At 37.7% G+C, this 19,387-nt stretch overlaps 1 protein-coding gene across 1 annotated transcript in view; it reads left to right on the top strand.

Annotated features, from left to right (window-relative positions):
* The window catches only part of itpr2 (inositol 1,4,5-trisphosphate receptor, type 2), a 92,537-nt gene that overhangs the window by 32,532 nt on the left and 40,618 nt on the right, over window positions 1-19,387 (top strand). The window contains exons 27-37 of the mRNA XM_051869822.1: window positions 480-569; window positions 722-847; window positions 1,027-1,149; window positions 1,278-1,478; window positions 1,658-1,900; window positions 2,670-2,795; window positions 2,968-3,096; window positions 3,231-3,351; window positions 4,600-4,778; window positions 5,168-5,310; window positions 6,357-6,465. Of these exons, the coding sequence (XP_051725782.1) occupies window positions 480-569; window positions 722-847; window positions 1,027-1,149; window positions 1,278-1,478; window positions 1,658-1,900; window positions 2,670-2,795; window positions 2,968-3,096; window positions 3,231-3,351; window positions 4,600-4,778; window positions 5,168-5,310; window positions 6,357-6,465 (1,590 nt within the window). The remainder of the gene's footprint in view (window positions 1-479; window positions 570-721; window positions 848-1,026; window positions 1,150-1,277; window positions 1,479-1,657; window positions 1,901-2,669; window positions 2,796-2,967; window positions 3,097-3,230; window positions 3,352-4,599; window positions 4,779-5,167; window positions 5,311-6,356; window positions 6,466-19,387) is intronic.

The following is a 19,387-nucleotide window of genomic DNA, read 5'->3' as shown; positions in this document are numbered from 1 at the left end:
AAAAATGACAAAAGCACATAATAAAATTACTAAAGCTTAAACTAAATTTAACATGAAAATAGATTATATAAATATAATAAAAATTATAAAATAAAAATATAACATTTCTATTTTTTGTTTGTTGAAACACTAAAAAATATAAAATATGAATAATATAAAATATAAATGAAGATAAATTAAAGATAATTAGAAATATTTAAAAATGCACAAAAGCACAAAATTACTAAAACTTCAACTAAATTTAAAATGAACTGAAAATTTAGTAATTACAAATATGAATAAATACTAATTAAAATATTAATAAATACTATAGTAGTATATAAATAATACTAAAATTGACACTGAAGCAGAAATAATGGAATTAAATAGTTATGCATATCAGTTATGAGACACTTAAATAAGAATAATCTGTATCAGGATCGGTCATAGAAAATCAAAATCGTTATGTTACCTGACTTTGTGTAATTTCTGGTTTACAGGAAGCAGGTATCTTGAGCCCAGTGCAGGATGGGAGCAATAAACCTCAAATAGACAGCAACAAAGCCAACAACTACAAAATTGTGAAAGAGGTGGGAACTTTTTCACTCAATGTTCCTCAGCTCCAAAGAGTACAAGTTTTATATATCACACAACAGCAGTGCTGATAGCCACATACTCAGCAGAATTATCTCTAAATATAATGCCAGTCTCATGATTTTGTGTCTGATATTGTGTCTGACAGATCCTGCTGAGTCTCAGCAAACTCTGCTCTCCTGCTAAGAAGATTCGCGTGCAGCAGCAGAGGCTGCTGAAGAACATGGGAGCTCACACTGTGGTGCTGGACCTGCTCCAGATCCCGTATGAGAAGGTGAGTGGACATTGAATCATGTGACCAGTTCAGTTTTTGATGGATTCCACAACCAGGCACTAACAAATAAATTCAGAAGGGGTTTAACCTCATCATATCCTAGAGTAAAATGACTCTAAATTTGGAGATTATCATTTCGAGATCCTAATGCTGCCAAATTCTTGCTGCTCCATCTTCAGGGGGACGAAAAGATGGACGAGATCATGACTCTAGCCCATACTTTCCTTCAGTACTTCTGCAGAGACAACCCTCAGAACCAGGCGCTGCTGCACAAACACCTCAACCTCTTCCTCACACCCGGGGTGCGTTTTACCAGGGAGAAGGACCCTGTTAATGAGCATTACATGTCCTTGCAATTAATAATAGATTATTTGGTGTTGAAACAGAATTCTGATAATATTTTATTTGATTCTGTCTTTGCTTCGCTCAGCTTCTGGAGGCAAAGACCATGGGCTTCATCTTCAGGAACAACTACCACCTGTGCAACGAGATCAGCGACCGTGTGGTGCATCACTACGTGCACTGCATTGAGACCCACGGCCGTCACGTGGAGTACCTGAGCTTCCTCCAAACCATCGTCAAAGCCGATGGCAAATACGTGAAGGAATGTCAATGCAAAGTCATGAATGAGGTGAGATGGACTTTAAAATGTGTATTTCGTGATAGTTATTCATACATTTTTAGAATATCTTAATATTTATTCTATCACTCTTCACCAATTGCCCATAAACACTTCCATTCACATGAAAGTGAATTTCTATAGTGTTCATTGTGATAAATCAGACATTGTGTGTTTGTTTTGGACTGTAGCTGGTGAACGGAGGAGAAGACGTGTTGGTCTTCTATAATGACCGTGCCTCTTTTCCGGCGCTCCAAAATATGATGTCTTCTGGGCAGGATGAGAACGGGGCTCTGGCATACCACATCACTCTGGTGGAGCTGCTGGCAGCCTGCACCGAGGGCAAGAACGTTGATACCGAGCTCAAGTGCAACTCGCTTCTGCCACTTGATGATATTGTCAAAGTGGTCACAAACGACAGCTGCACTCCACAGGTGACCGAACATTTACCCTATCTGAATGTTGTCTTGAAAAACTCACAATGGCATATTTGTGAAGTGATAGACCTGTTGTACATGTTGTTATTTATGCATTTTAAAAGTTATCTAATGATATTTGTCTAATTATGGAGAACAAAATGCTTGCACCATTACAGGGCATCCCAAAAAAAGCTAAAAGTTTTTAAGAACATGTACAGTGTGAAGTTGAATTATCACTTTTATTCAAAAACAAAAGATTGCCATTTCAAATAAATGCTGTTTTTGAACTTTGTTTTCAAATAATCCTAAAAAATGTATTATGATTTCCACAAAAATATTAAGCAGCACAACTGTTCTCAACATTGATGATAATAATAGTACGAAATGTTTCATGAGCAACGAATCAGCAAATTAGAATGATTTCTGAAGTATTATGTGATATGATATATTAAAATAGAAAACAATTATTTTACTGTTTTTGCTCTATTTTTAATCAAATATATGCAGCTTTAGTTGAACATAAGAGACTTACCGACCCCAAAGTGAAAAAGTGTGGCTCAATTGTCCTGATATATTTTAGGGTCAATGTATACCGTGGTACTGAAAGATTACAGAGTATATATACTGTACCATGTTATACCCCCCACCCCCCAAAAAAAGTAGTACAATGCCCTAAAAACATAATAAAACCACGATTTTATGGATAATAGAACTGTTTAAAACCATTTTGTTTGTAAGTGATATCAGCTAGCCTTTTTGAGCATTGTTTTTACTTCTTTTGCAGGTAAAAATAGCATATGTAAATTTCGTGAACCACTGCTATGTGGACACTGAGGTGGAGATGAAGGAGATCTACACCAGCAATCACATTTGGAAACTCTTCGAAAGTTTCCTTGTAGACATGGCTAGGGTGAGTTAAATGACACCAACTCTCTCTCTCTCTTTTTCTCTTTACCTCCCTCGCAATTTGTGAGGCATAATTTATTATATACTGGGTTGAAGAGCTGTTTAAATCATCTGTGACTGATTTGTGCTTGCTACGTGGGTGAAAAGCATCCTGAACTGTGATGATGTTGTTGTAGGTGTCTAACATCACTGCAGACAGGAAGCATGCTGACACATGCCTCGAAAAATACGTCACTGATACCATCATGGCTATCGTCAAGGGCTTCTTTGGCTCCCAGTTCTCTGTCAGCAACTCAAACCTTCAGGTAGAGCGAAAATTAGTTTGACCACAACTTATCTCATTCATCTGACATGGAGAGGAGACATATTTCTCCTCTGTGAATCAGTCATATTGATGTGTTGTTACTTATGAAATATTTATACTGTATCTCTTCGTCAGGCCCATCAAGGAACTTTCAGTAGCATCCTGAAGTCCGCCTGCGGTCTGCACAACTGCACATGGCTCAACTCCCTGCAGAAGGCTAACATTGAGGGTTGCATCAAAACCCTTGCTGATGTGGGTAAGTTTCATTTCTTGCAGAGATGTGTCTTTTAACCCAAATATAAGGCCGGCATGTGACAGAGGGTTATCTTGTTCCATGTTTACTTTACATACTTTACCTTGGGTTAAAGGGATAGTTCACCCAAAAATGAAAATTCTGTTATTAAATTACTTACCCTCATGTTGTTTCACACCCATAAGACTTTGTGTTCATCTTTGGAACACAAATGAAGATATTTTTTAGATTTCTGTCCCTTAATTGATGCCACTTTGACGTAAAAAGAGCGTAAAACTAATCCATATGAATTGAGCGGTGTAGTCCGGTGTGTAGAGACACAATCACTTTATTTGATGAACAGGTAAACTTTAAAATTTTTATTCACATATAAACATTCATCAACGCATATGTCGATTATTGTAAACGGAAGCACAAGCATACTTGCTTGACGTGTGAGAACCAATAAGGTTTGTTCCCATGTGTCAAGCATGTACAGATGAGCTTCTTATGTTTGCTGATCAATGTTTATATGTGAATAAAAGCCTAAATTCAATCTGTTCATCACATAAAACAATCATCTCTCTTCAGAAAATTTGGACTAAACCGCTCGATTCATATGGATTAGTTTTACGAATTTTTTATAAACTTTTTGAAGCGTCAAAGTGGTAGTTGTGTAGCTGTCTATGGAGGGACAGAAATCTCTCAGATTTCATTAAAAATATCTTCATTTATGTTCTAAAGATGAATGAAAGTCTTATGGGTTTGGAAAGACATGAGGGTGAGTAAATGATGACAGAATTTTAATTTTTTGGGTGAACTAACCCTTTAAGTAGTTAATTCTGGATAGTCAGGTCTCAATATTTCACTTAGTATATTTCTAAATCTTGTTTACATACTCATTTTCGTACAATATTTATGAGGTTAATAACATTTAATTCAACAAGTACAGCGCACAAAAAGCATGCAACCTCCAAAATAAATAAATAATGTATGAAGAAGAAATGTATCTGAGGAAATATTGTCATAAAATTGCCTTAAATAATCTAAATCATACTATAAAAATGTACCCCCCAAAATCAAAGGAAAGTACAGAAGGAGCATATGCCATCAGTGAGATTTTTAATGTGTTTAACATGTATTTGACGTGTTTCCCCTCAGATGTTAAATTTAAATTTAAAGGTTTTTTCATTAATTTGTAGTGAGGTTACAAATATATTGTAGTCTGGAAATGTGTACATTTGTAAACGCTTTCCTCCTAACTCTTCCCAGCCAAGAGTCGGGCCATCCCCATTCCAGTGGACCTGGACGGTCAGGTAAATGCCCTGTCGCTGAAGACACACACCAGCATGGTGCAGCGTGCAGTGAAGGACTGGAAGCTGTCAACCCGCGGCCGTCCCCGCAAGGAGCCCTTTGGCGCCCACGATTACAAGATCATTGAGAAACTGCAGGTAACGTCACCTTCAAATCCCAAACTGTCACCTGAAATACACCCTCATCTGTGTAGCTTTCTCAAGGCAACTGACCAATTGGAATCAAGTACCGGAATACAAGTTTTAGCATTTGAAACGTGCTGCAACTTAACATAATTAACAGCAAACACGCAAAACGCGCAAAGTGCACACATTTGGATTTGTGCCGAATGAGAAATGAGGTACAAATTTATTTGTATAACACCCATCGTTTTTTTTTTTCACTTTAAATAAATTAGTTTAAGCTTTGCGTTTATAATACGACAACGACTTAATTATAACGGTAATGGTACTTGTGTATGTTAAAAGCCTTTTGTCTATGACATTGATTACTACTTTTGATTTAACGTTATGTGTATATGTTTCAGGGAGTCGTTGCATATCTGGAGGAAGAGTTTAGTCCACGGGTACAAGCAGAGTTCTCTGTATTAGTAGACGTGCTACACAGCCCAGAGATGCTGTTTCCTGAGTCTGCTCAGCTCCGCAGTGAGGATGGAGCCTTCATGTCGAAGTGAGACATGCACCCACATCAAACATATTAAAGCTGTGCGTCATCCGCAATGAATATATTAAACGGGTCCAGTGGCAGTGTTAAAAATAGCCTTAGGTATAGGTATGACATTATAAATCCATGAGAATTTCTGCTATATTTCCAAACATTTACGTCAGCAACATCTGATTGTTTATCAGTTAGAATTGAGAACGTTCATGTATATGTGTCAGACCTGGCTGTGCTGTGATTAGTATACCAGCAACATCATATATGAGCTATACAATGAATTTGTGCCTTATATAAGCGATTATCTGTGTCTGAGCAAGATATACCTCTAAAATCACAGTAGGTCTGTGTTAGAGGTGCGCTTATATAAGTCTACACGACGAAGACATAAAACACATTTCCTGTTTTGTAGTCACATACATGTGTCATAGCTTTTTTGGGTGATTCATTCATTGAAATGACGTGACTTATGGAAATTTGTTTTGCAAAAACAATTCAAATACTTAAATGCGGTCCCTGATGATATAGTTTCATTTGCACCTCAAATAGTTTCGTTTTTCCTCAAATCTGGCTTGCAAATCAAGTGAATGTTTCTTACAATTTAAATAAATTTAAATAGAAAACAGTTTTAAAATGTAATGTTTCACAGTATTATTGTTTTTACTATATTTTTGATCAAATAAATGCAGCCTTGGTGAGACTTATTTGATTAAAAACCCCAAACTTTTGAACCTTAGTGTACTTTCAGTTCTTACTTATTTAAATAATGTTTGACTGTTATATAAAACCCAGTTTGTGATGTTTTTAGTTTTTTTTAATAGGGCTATTCCTTGTGTAATCTAGGAATACAATCTCAGCCATCGTTACTCCACTAAACATTAAGAATAATATGTTAAGTATGAGGTCAAACGAGTCGAAAATGTAGTTATTACAGTTAAATTCATAGTTATAAAACATTTGTAGTTGATGTGATGTAGTTGATGGTCAGGAGGCCATTTTGGTATTCCTGATTTATATTACAAGGTTATTGTTAAATATGATACTATATTTTCTCTCAGGCTTATCAAACACACCAAGAAACTGATGGAGAAAGAGGAGAAGTTGTGTATTAAGATCCTTCAGACTCTGCGAGAGATGCTGGATAGGAAGGAGACACTCGAGGAGAAGGTAAGTGTGTTGAGAACCTTTCCATAACCTCATTTCAGCCTTTTTTATTCCATCTTTTTCTTTATGAATGAATGAGTTCTCTTAGTCTTGAACCAAAATTATGACTCATCTTGTTCACAGTGTATGAAATACATTTCTGAAAGAAGTCTCTTATGCTCACCAAGGCATTTATTTGATGAAAAATATAGTAAAAACAGTAATATTTTGAAGTATTATTGCAATTTAAAATATCTGTTTTCTATTTTAATACATTTTAAAATGCAATTTATTCCTGTGATGGCAAAGCTGAATTTTCAGCATCATTACTCCACTCTTCAGTGTCACATGATCCTTCAGAAATCATTCTAAAATGCTGATTTGGTGCTCAAGAAAGTTTGGGGTCTTCTTTTTTTTTTTTTTTTAAGGAAATAAATAATTTTGTTCAGCAAGGATGCATGAAAGACATTTTAAAATGTTTCAAAATATTCCTCTTTCAAATAAATGCTGTTCTTTTAAATTTTCTATCATAGAATCAAAGAAAAATATTAAGCAGCCAAAACTGTTTTCAACGTTTATTATGATAAGAAACATTATTAATAATTGAGCAGCAAATCAGCCTATTAGAATGATTTCTGAAGGATCATGTGACACTGAAGACTGGCGTAATGATGCTGAAAATTCAGCTTTTCCATCACAGGGATGAATTACATTTTAAAATGTAAACAATTACAAAATATTAAATCGCAATAATATTTCACAATATTAATGTTCTTACTGTATTTTTCATCAAATAAATTCAGCCTTGGTGATCATGAGACTTTTTTCAAAAAACATTAAAAAAACTTTTGACTGATAGTGTAGAAATGGGTTTCTAATACAACCTTCCACTAATTAACTAACAATAACAAGTAGCAGATCAGCTCATGTTGTATAGCATACATCAAATATGCACCTGCCACCTGTGATGTCATAATGCCTCTTGGGATTGTTGATGCCATGCCAACAACCACCAGAAGAGGGCGCTAATGCCAAAACCAAGGACTGTGAACCTGATGACCCCTCCCAGAGCGTGAGAGTGTGTGCGCATATGCGGGCGTGCGAAGTGAAGCGCAGCTCTCGGGCCTCTGCAGTGTCGTTGGCATCTGTGGCAGGGTGAATGCTGGGAGTCCTAAAGCTCCAGACAGTTAATCAGCATTCAGCAGAGAAAGAGTCCCGCGCCGTTACATAAGCAAAGGCACATGAGGACACGCTCGTAGTGTTAGAGCAAGTAGCCAAATCACCCAGCACCACAAATCAATACTGCAGAGAGCTGACTACAGCTGAGCCTTGCACACAGGGAACGAGAGAGCCAGAGAAAAATAAGAAGGAAGAGTAGGAAAAAAAGAATAAAGGAGAGGAAAAACAGATTTATTCCCAGATGTTGCATCATAAACATTATGACATCATAATCATCAGTGTTGGGGGTAACGCATTACAAGTAACTCGAGTTATGTAATCACATTACTTTAAGTAACTAGAAAAGTAACACATTACTTTTAAATTTACAACAAAATATCTGAGTTACTTTTTCAAATAAGTAATGCAAGTTACTTTTTTTTCCCATTTATTAACTGAAAGCTCTCCTGTCCTCATGTTGAGAGGAATCGTGAGTAAGAGCAGAGCCGTTGTGTGTAAACATGATGGTTATTGTAGTTCTAGACTAAATGTGAGCATGCGTTTACTCATCTCACTTGCACAAAACCAGATTCGGAATCCCTTAAAATGAATAAAATCAGTGAAAATGCAAATCAGTGCAAACCTCCAATAACTAAATATGTTAAATAAAACAAATATTTTTTATGCATTTAATCTCACTTTATTGACCAATGTACTTGCTGCTGACCTTCGATGATTCAGTTAATCTAAAGTCATTTTTGCTTATGGTTTTTTTTGTTTTTATTGAAGTTAAACTTTCTTCTTTCTTTCTTTCTTTCTTTCTTTTTTTAGAGTTAAACTTTCTTCTCTTGCATCCTATTCTTCTGCAATCCAGAATTGTAGCACAGCTGAAAGGGTTGTTTGAGCTGCACCCTCTACTGTACAGAAGTGAATTTGCATTTCCTTCAGCCTTATTTCAATTTTGGTGTGAAAGAGCCTATACATTTGCCCAAAAATAGAACTTTTTTATTATTTAAAAAAAAAAAAGCCCAGCCCAGCTGAGAAAAAGTAACACAAAAGTAACGTGTAACATTACTTTTCTTAAAAAAGTAACTAAGTAATGCAATTAGTTACTTTTTAAAGGGGCAATGTGTAAAATTTGGGAGGATCTATTAACAGAAATGCAATATAATATACATAACTATGTTTTCACTGGTACATAAAGACCTTACATAATGAACCGTTATGTTTTTATTACCTTAATGAGCCATTTCTATCTCATACACTGCGGGTCCCCCCTCCATTTCAAGTCGCCATTATGTGCCGGCATATTTCTACTGCAGCCCTAAACGGACAAATACTCTACAGAGCGCATTTAGTCACTATGTTGTTCTTCTTCTAAATCGTTCGTGTTTTTAGAGGCAGCTTGCATCGTCACTACGTTGAATACGCACACAGTAGTAGTAGTAGTAGTAGTAGTAGTAGTAGTAGTTGTCAGGTTTATTAGAAGCAGAGACCGTTCTTTGTTAGAAGTCAGACGAAACCTCATTGCCTCACACAGGCTACTCTCTGCTGTCTCAGACGATGACATCTTTGTCTTTTGTCAGCCAGACGGCTACCGCAGCTTCTCTGAAAGGGAGGGGTGTGCGCCGTTAGTTGCAGTTCGCAACCTCACCGCTAGTTGCCGCTAAAATTTACACATTGCACCTTTAAGGGAGTAACGCAATATTGTAATAGATTACTTTTCAAAGTATCAAAGTATCTCTTATGATAGCTGCCTGAATCATAATAAAGCACTGTTCGCTGTTGGCCAGAGGAGAACTGGCCCCCCGACTGAGCCTGGCTTCTCCCAAGGTTTTTTCTCCATTTTTAACACCTGTTTGCCACTTGATGTCACCTGTTGGAGTTTGGGTTCCTTGCCGCTGTCGCCTTTGGCTTGCTTGGTTGGGAACACTTGACATTTGATATTCAGCAGTGTTTTGATCTGCCTGCATTGACACCATTGTATACGAACTGAACTGAGCTGGATGATAACATCACTGTTCTCTCCAGTGCTGATATAGATAAATAAACTAAATTAATAACTATTGATTCTTACAACTGAATGAATCAATACTGAATTTACTTAAGATGGACAATGACACCATTTTCTTTAAGAGCTGCTGTGCAGCCAAAATTACATACCATGGAGACATTTGTGAGAGACGCTGCATAATATCATTGCGCCAGCTGCACCCATGGTACGGCAGCAAAGTTCCTTGATTATTACGCCGGAATGAGAGTATAGTTCCTAGCCATTTCGGCCTAGAAAATCACAACTTTTCATTTTCCGTTGGTCTTAGTACACGATGTTACTACAGAAGAGTCAAGTTTTAAATAGGAAAAATATCAAAACTCTTTGGTCATTTTTAAGCGAGATGCTAACGGTCTAATCAGATTCAATGAACTATGCTAAGCTATGCTAAAAGTGGTACCGCCAGACCCGGAGATCGGTTGAATGGATTCGAAAACGGTAAAACTCAACTGTTTAACTCTAGGGGAGTTGGAAAATGAGCCTATTTTCAAAAAAAGTGGAGTGTTAACATACATGACTTGTCAAGTTAAATCAACTTTATTTATATAGTGCATTATAAAATACAGATTATTTCAGAGCAGACTTGATTAAATATGAGACAAAATCAAACTGTGCTGTAAAACAGCTTTAAAAATACAATATTATCATTATTCAGCTCAAGTAAGTTCAGTGTTGAATCAGTTCAGTTCAATAACTGTGAAAAGTTAATCGATTATGAAACAAGTTCAATTCAACTATAAGCAGCTCTACAGAAAACAGTAGTGTCATTATTCAGCTCGAGTTAATTCAGTGTTGGTTGAGTTCTGGGCTGTTTTTCCCAAAAGTATTTTAAGCTAAGTTGATCGTAGAGAACATTGCTGGCAATGGTCTTCACATTCAACTTGGGCTCAAAATGCTTTTGGGAAACGCAGCCCAGTTCAATAACAGTGTCGATGTTGCAACAAATTTCTGAAACAAATTCAATTCAGCCAGAAAGCAGCTCTACATCATCCAGTTTAAAAGCAACTCATATTTGTTCCCTCTCCCCACCACAAAACGCTAGTTTGCATAATTCCACGTCAGTATGTGTTTGTTTATTTTGGAGCGCTCGTTCTCCACGGGGTTTAGCTGTTTTGCCATGTTCTTCCCGCCCTGAGAGTGGTGCTGCAGTTTCACACAGGCCTGCCTCAGCACAGACCGCCGGCTCCCTGGGGAGAGAGAGAGTAGGAGGGTGAGCGAGGGGAAAGAAGAAGGGAGGGAGCGAGCATGTGAGAAGCCATGTGAGGGAAGAGAAAAAGCGTGGCGCAGCAGCAGGCGGAGGGATTGGAGAGGCGCGGTGTCTGCTGAGTCCATGAGGCGACAGAGTGGGGGGTGTTTACGTAACCGGCCTGCAGTGTCTGAGCCAAACTCACGTGGCTCATCATGTTCTTGCTCTTGCTCACTTGCTCGGTCTCTGCCTTCATTTACCACTTGCTTATCTCAATGTTTTTCTCTAAGTCTTTGTTTTTTGGTTGAATTTCTCTTGTATTAGCTAGAAGCCATTCTCTTTTGATCTCTTTCTATCTCGCTCACCAGTGACTTAGTGATTTGGTTGCTGAGCAGCAGGTCATGACTCATGAACGGATATAATTGGCCTCTCTCTCTCTCTCTCTCTCTCTCTCTCTCTCTCTCTCTCTCTCTCTCTCTCTTCTCTCTCTCTCTCTCTCTCTCTCTCTCTCTCTCTCTCTCTCTCTCTCTCTCTCTCTCTCTCTCTCGAATGATCACTTGTGTCAACGTGGTGAGGTGAACGTGAACGTGAGCGTGTGGCAGCACACAATGTACGAAATGTTTAAAATGTCAAGCAGGCGCTGTTGTTCCACTGTAATTTTAGATATGTTGTATTGGCCAAACGGTCACAGCAGAGAACATTGACAACAAAGCTTCAAAGTGTAGTGTATCTATACTGTTTTTGACATTATAGCAGGATTGTGTTTAGTTGCGTTCAGACCCATTAGACTTGTGGTTTCAGGGAGAGCGCATGGTTTCTGTGATGAATTAAAGTCACCATGAAATCAAAAGTAACAGTTTTTTAATGGAATATTTAATAAAAAACTTACATATACTTTCTGTGGAAGTATCGGGCCAAAAAAAGTTTTTCCAATCATTACATTCGGTACAGATGCAATGATAGGATATCCTACCTGCCTGTCAACTATATATTTCCATACCTGCGCTCACCCTGCTCGCGCAGACATCACATGACATCAGCATGTTCCATAAAGCTATGCAGAGTTGTAGACACACAGTCACAGAGTGCCACAAACAAACCACTTTTACAGTTCCTCCTGAACCAAAACAACAAGCTTATGCTGCGTTTATGCGATATGTGTAATTACGGTAATTATGAGATTGCAACGCACAACGTTCTACTCAGAGCTGTTCGTGTCCTCGGACTCAGATTTATGCGTTTATATAGCAAAACTATCAACGCCGTCTCTCGTGATGCTTTGCAGACTCTGCTCTGGTTGTATGCGTTCATATGTTTTGGAGGAGGCATATCAAGGAACTTTGCTGCCGTACCATGGCTGCAGCAGGCGCAATGATATTACGCAGCGTCTCTCACAAATGTCTCCATGGTTGCAAGGCACGCTCCCTGTGCAAGCAGGGGGTCACAGGCGCTGGGTAATATCATTGCGCCTGCTGCACCCATGGTACGGCAGCAAAGTTCCTTGATTATTACGCCGGAATGAGAGTATAGTTCCTAGTCATATCGGCCTAGAAAATCGCAACTTTTAATTTTCTGTCGGTCTTAGTACACGATGTAACTACAGAAGAGTCGAGTTTTAAATAGGACAAATATTGAAACTCTTTGGTCATTTTTTAACGATATGCTAACGGTCTAATCAGATTCAATGAACTATGCTAAGCTATGCTAAAAGTGGTACCGCCAGACCCGGAGATCGGCTGAATGGATTCGAAAACGGTAAAACTGTTTAACTCTAGGGGAGTTGGAAAATGAGCCTATTTTTTTAAAAAGTGGAGTGTTCCCTTAAAGCTCTAGGCCCTGTCCCAAATGGAACCCTAAACCCTCACGAAGTCTGCACTTTCATGACGTAATGCTGCTTTGACTGTCAGGTAGGAGTCTGCTTTGGAGCTCGCCTCAGTGCGGGCTCAGCAAAAGTGCCCATCAACCACACATATCAGCCACAAAGGGGGCGTTTGCGAGCACCCTTCTGAAACCTAAAATGACAAATGGGTCGAAAACTTAGTTCTTGGAGGGCCACAGCCCTTCAGAGTTTAGTTCCAACCCTGCTCCAACACCCATACCTGTAATTTTCAAGTAAGCCTAAAGGACTTAATTAGCTGGATCAGGTGTGTTTCATTTGGCTTGAAGCTAAACTCTGTAGAGTTGTGGCCCACCAAGAACTGAGTTTTGCACAACTGCCCTCCCTACGATCTCATGGACTACACGGCCACACGCACGTGGTGACCATAAGTGCACTTGAAGTGTGCCATTTGGGACAGGGCCCTAGCTTACTATTTCTAGACTCTCCGAAATCGCCTAACCTAGCTTTAATACGCAATTTCCGTCAATTTAACGATAGCAGTTTTTCATTTCATGCCGATTTTAAAGGAATAGTTCAGCCAAAAATGGAAAATCAATAATTATTTATTGTCATATTACATTTTTTACCTGTGTGCTGTGCTGCTTCTTTTTTTTTGTGAGGATGAAGTAGCACAAGTTCTAGCTATTCAAAAATTCAGTTAAGGCTATGCTAAGCTAGTAGGCTAAGCTCACTAATGCTCACCAAGGCTTCATTTACTTGATTTTAATAGAATTTCTAAATGTAATTTATTCAGGTGATGGCAAAGTTGATTTTTTTTTTAAAATTCCTTTATATAGTTAAAGGTAGTTTTAATAATTACTTATTGATATAATTATACTTGTTAATTCAAAGCCAAATTGTTGATGACGACTGCTTAATGACACTGATTTAAATCAGTGTTAAAATGGAAAGTTCTCAAAACAAAGACTGTGATCTGTGTTCATGGGCAGGTTGTGTTCTAACATAGTCTGTTACGTCAATGAAAACGCAGGCCTGTTCATAAATCCCTCTGGCCAAATTTCTAACTCTAGCAGAAGCACCAACACCATTTCCATGGAAAAGAGGGTAATAGAGGCACCACACAGGGTTCATGTTTTTGCAGAATGTGATTAAATGTGTGAGTGTTCATGGCTCGGTGTACATGTAAAAACTCCTCTGTAAGACAGCCAGGCCGGTTCTTCAGCGCATTCTTTTCCCTCTTTTCCACGGCATTGCGTCCAGCTCGTGTTACAAAACATTAACCACAGCCTGTTCTGGAGTGTGTTTGTATAGAGTAATACCTCACGTCTCACGAGTCGGGCGTGCCCTTGAAGTAAACTCTCTCATGCCAGTATTTGGTGACGAACTTTGTGTGTGTGTGTGTGTGTACAGGTCTCTCCTGTTTGTTGACAAAGGAAAGAAAAGCCCTGTTACATAACAGACTATGCCTGCCTCTCTCTCTCTCTCTCTCTCATCCTGCCTGTATCTCTCTCCAGCCAAGTTTCACACTACCGCCCGGAGGCAAAGCAGCTTTACAGATTACCAACCTCACACGGTTAAGCTCCTCACACACATGCAGATGCACACACTCACACACCACTGGACACGTACATGCTCTAAAGCGCAGCGCATACACAAGCTCCGTGCTAGCAGGTCTCCCCAATGAGTGCAGTGGAATACGACTGTTTCAGCCCACACACCCGCCAGAGCATTCAGAGCTCTTAGACCGTAGCCTACACAGACACACACGCACGTTTAACCCCGGGGTCTCGCCAATGCCACATGCCAGCAGACCTGTTCTCACAGCTATTACAGTGAAATAAAGCAAGATGTGGCGTCCCTGCTGCTACATTCAGCATTTAAAATCTATACGAAACGTGTTCACAACACATTTAACTTCGGTACTGGGTCATACAGTTGGAGACATACAAGTTTGAGACCATATTGAAAGTCTGGGATTTAAATTTGGAAATAGGCAAAGTTTTAGGATTTTGAAAAATGCACATTTAAAGAAACTTTGGTAACACTTTTGTTTAGGGTCCAATTCCCACTAACTTATTAGCAAGCATATTACTTGGATTTTGGCTGTTTTTTAGTACTTATAAAGCACATATTAATGCCTTATTCTGCATGACCAGATTCTACATCCCTTAATCCTACCCAATGACTAAACTTAACAACTACCTTACTAACTATTATAATAAGCAGTAATTAGGAGTTTATTGATGCAAAAGTCATAGTTAATAGTTAGTTAGTTAGTTAATAGTGAGAATTGGATCCTAAATTGAAATGTGACTATAACTTTTATGAAGTAAAATGAGTAATAAAAATATGCATCTTTTTGTTTATTTGTGCTTAAAACCAATAAACTAATGAAGAAATATATTTTTCTAGAAGAAAAAATAAATATTTGTAATTCGGCATAATTAAATTGCTTAACTTTTGCACTACTGAAATTCATGTTAAATTTTCTATTCAGCTTTTCACTGAAATTTAATTAGAAAAATGATTTAATTAAAAAAAATAATAAGCATTTTAACTAGTGGTCTTATTCTTCCACTGAATTTGCTAATAAAACTGAATATTCATTGGGTAATTATAATGGGCTAGGGACTTTTGTTCATTAGCATTTGATTGGAAAGTTATTACTTGTATATAAAAGACCAGGGGCCGTATGTCCAGGGGCTTAAGAGTTCTCCTAAATAGCAGTAAAAGTTCTTAGCTAAGAGTTTTCTCTTAAAACCTATTCACAAAGCTGCTGAGACAAACTTTTACTAAGGAATAGACTAAAGTCTTAAGCTAAGAGTAAGAGCGAGGTTTACCTCATTGCTATGGAGTATGCACACAGTGATTGGCTGATGGGGGATGAGTCAGCGATTTAATCATAGAAATATTGTAGAATGAGGTGTCATGTTTCCATATTAAAATAAAGGTTTTAAAATACAAATGTTGCCATATTCAAATAAAGGTTTTAAAATGTAGGCTAAGTGTCACTAATTAAACTAGTATATACAGTTAATTGTCCGCCTCTTGGATGTCTGCATCTCAAGAGAATGCAGAATTCAAGCGACAAATTATGTTTTATAAACAAAGTTTGGGAGGAACACAGACCGTTTGAATTTCTAATCAGCACGAGAAGAGGAATAAATACACAGACGAGAGCCGACTCGCCTATAGTTACTTCAACAGTTTTCTGCATCCCTCCGCCACCCCGTCCCTCACTCTCGGCTGGGGATGTGGGGAGAACTTTGGGTTTGGGCTAAATTCCAAGCTCGGAGCCCTTGAATCCCCTTAGTACACCAAATACGCTTATTATATATTTGATTACTCTATTCAATCATTTGTAAGTGTGAACTCATGAAAACCACTGCCACAGGTAATCAGACAATATTTATTTATTTTTTAAAGATTTATTTTTGACGCCTTATCATAGATTCAAATGTATAAATCAAAATGTATTGCATTTATGAAGAAAAAGTTCAGCACCTAAGGCTCTATCGCTATTGCCTCAATGGTGTACAGTGTCTTTAGGTGAATTAGGATTGCTTACGATTTGGTCTTAGTGACTTAGGAATCCTCTTGACTACTCCTAACGTTTCACAGATTTAGGAGCTAGTTTGAGCGGTTAAATGCTTTGTAAAAGGCTGTTAGAGCAAAAATTTAGGACTGACACGCCCATTATTCTGCAATTTTGGAGCCACTTTTAGCCTTAAGATGTTTTGTGAATATGGCCTCAGGTCTTTAAGACCAGGGAAATGTTTTTAAAGTGAATAAATATGGTTAATTTTGACATCATGTTTCGCTTCTAAAAAGGACTTCATTTAATTTTTGTCATTAGAACTAGTGCATCCAATAATTTGTTCAAAACCATGTTCTTGCCTTACTCCAAAAGTCACTATGGTAAACCTACGATATTTATTTTTATATTCATACCTGTGCACTTTCATGTTTTAACCACAGATGTCAATAGAGAACCCGGATTTTCATAGTGTATCTTTAATATATTATCTCTTGTAGAAACTTCTTCAATCTGTTTGTAAGTATGTGTTTGAGTTCTGTATTCATGAGTGTTGTTTTTTTCCCTTCCCACCCTCATCGTTTAAATAAGTCATCAAGCGTGGTGCAAGAGGTGTGTGGTCACCATGGAAATAAGCCAGTACATGCTGTACAGCTCCTTTTCCTTTAAGAGTCAGAAAAACACACCTGTAGATGATCCACAGGAGGTCCACAGTATGCAGCAGTAGTAAGCTTTAGTGAAAGGACTAACTTTAGGAGCAGAATGTACTCAACAGCTTAGATTATGTTCTATATTGATATCTATCCTTGTCAGTTTGTGCTGCAGTCAAAAAACACCATTGGAAGGCACCATAGTTCTCACTCAGGAATATATTTTGAATAGAATCGTCTAAGAAGAAATAGAAAATTTATCAGAGCAAGGCCAGTGGAATTTGTTATAGGACACAATGTATGAACTTGCCACACCACCATTGTTACTTACTTACAGGACATTAACTGATTACTTATCAGACTATAGGCTGCATTTATTTGATCGAAAATATAGTAAAATATTCAGATTTAAAATAACTCTTTTCTATTTTTGTACATTTTAAATTATAATCTATTCCTGTGATGCAAAGCTGAATTTTCAGCATCATTACTCCAGTCTTCAGTGTCACATGATTCTTCAGAAATCATTCTAATATGCTGATTTGCTGCTCAAGAAACATTAATTATTATTAACAATGTTGAAAACAGTTGTGCTGCCTACATGTTTTTGTTTTTGTGGTAACCATGATACATTTTTTCCGGATTTTTTGATGAATAGAAACTTCAAAAGAGCAGCATTTTTTTTTTTTTTTAAAGGGGTCATGAACTGCGTTGTTTCATTGTTTTATAATGTTTCCTGGGGTGCACTTATAATGTTAGTATGCTTTTTACATAAAAAAATGTGATAATTTAGAAATAAAAGGCATTTTTCCTACCCTGATTTGAGCCCTCTGATTTGAACGCTCTGTCTTAAGGGGCGTGTCTGCTGTCAGAGTTCAGTGTAAACGCCCATTGCTGTGATTGGCTAACATCTTTCCATTTGAAAAAGTATTACACGTTTTTACTATTACAGCTCTCAAGGTTAACTAATCATGAAAAGTGCTGCATTACATTTAGATCTATAGCATTATATTTAGATCGTGGCATGAAAAGTTGCAGAGATGAACACTGTAGCCAATCACAGACATGTTGTTGAGCGCATGAAAGCAGTGATTTCGTCATTGCAACTCAATTTTTGCACACTAACAAATTCTTTCATCGTCACTAACAGTGCAAACGCGATATAACTAAGAGATTCATTGAATAAAACGTTTTGGCGTGTGTCCAGAACTCAGTCACTGATAAACCCGCACTGTTTGATTGACAGCTCCAACGATTGCAAAGGGAGCGTTCTTTGATCGCTTTCTTTATATAATTTAATCATCGTTTAAAAAAACTTATTATTTTCATCCTACTAAGAGTGTCACTGGTTTGATTTACTGACACATAGACAAAGAACATCTGACTGTATCATTACATATCAGATCAGGCATTAGAATTAACACAGTTACTTACATGTTGTCGCATTACTGTCGAGTCCATATCGTAAAAGTCTGTTTGCAAAGCCTGCGCTGAAATGCGATTGATTTACCAAAGAATCCACAGGAAATGTACCGAATATAAATAAATAAAGCTCAGCTGAGACATTCACATTGTTGAAAATAAATAACCATATTCCTAGCATTAGGATCCTTTGAAAGGTAATGTTATTTTTTTTCCTGTTGTGTTGCTCTTCTCTCCTCCTCATCTCACTAACACGCCAATGGGCAGGGCTAACGTTGCAATGATGAAGTAGGCATTGATTTCTTCTGCGGAGGCGGTGTTTCACCTATCTATAGATAGGCGCATTACAGAATCAGTCGTTCGATGGGCCTGGTGTCAATAAAAGCTTTTATTGGACTAACAAGGAAGTTTTCAGGTTCTGAAACTTAAAGGATATTATTATTGTATGATGACCTCTTATATATCAAAAACTCAAGAAAAAGTTGATTTCTCAATTCATGACCTTTTAAAAATCTTTTGTAACAATATAAATGTCTTTACTGTCACTACAGAACAACTGAATGCAGTCTTGCTAATAAAAAGTTTTAAGTTTTAAAGTTCATCTGTTTGTTTTCCAACTTTTGTGAGTTAATGTGAGTTAGAAATGAAACTTGAGCCTACAAAAATTTGTTTTTTACTTTATTTTAGGGAGGTTCAATCTTTATTTGGGGATTCACACCCTAGTTAAGTGCTTCAGTGGTTTGTGCTCATTTGGTACCCAAAACAAATTGATATCTCCATCCTACATGCTTTTATAACTGCTTCAACGGAAGGTTGTTGTAATTAATGTTGGCTGTTTATCAGCTATAGATTTAAGTGGATCATGCAGATTAATTGTGCATGAGATTAAGCATCTGTGAATGTGTACGGAGTACTGTTTGTGTAACCTGCCGTGTTATACATGTGTAAATGCTCACTTTGGTGGGTGCCGAGTGTTCGGGTGTGTCCGAAAACAAGGCCCAAGCATCCACGGGTCAGGTGCTGATGGCATACAGTGTTTTTCACAAACACATCCTGTGCCCCTAATGATGTTAGCCGATCACATGCCCCACTTCCGAACGAC

This window comes from Ctenopharyngodon idella, chromosome 18, assembly GCF_019924925.1.
Source record: "Ctenopharyngodon idella isolate HZGC_01 chromosome 18, HZGC01, whole genome shotgun sequence".
Classification (NCBI taxonomy): domain Eukaryota; kingdom Metazoa; phylum Chordata; class Actinopteri; order Cypriniformes; family Xenocyprididae; genus Ctenopharyngodon; species Ctenopharyngodon idella.
Note: the sequence above shows the minus strand (reverse complement) of the source record. Positions and strands in the feature narration are given on the sequence as shown.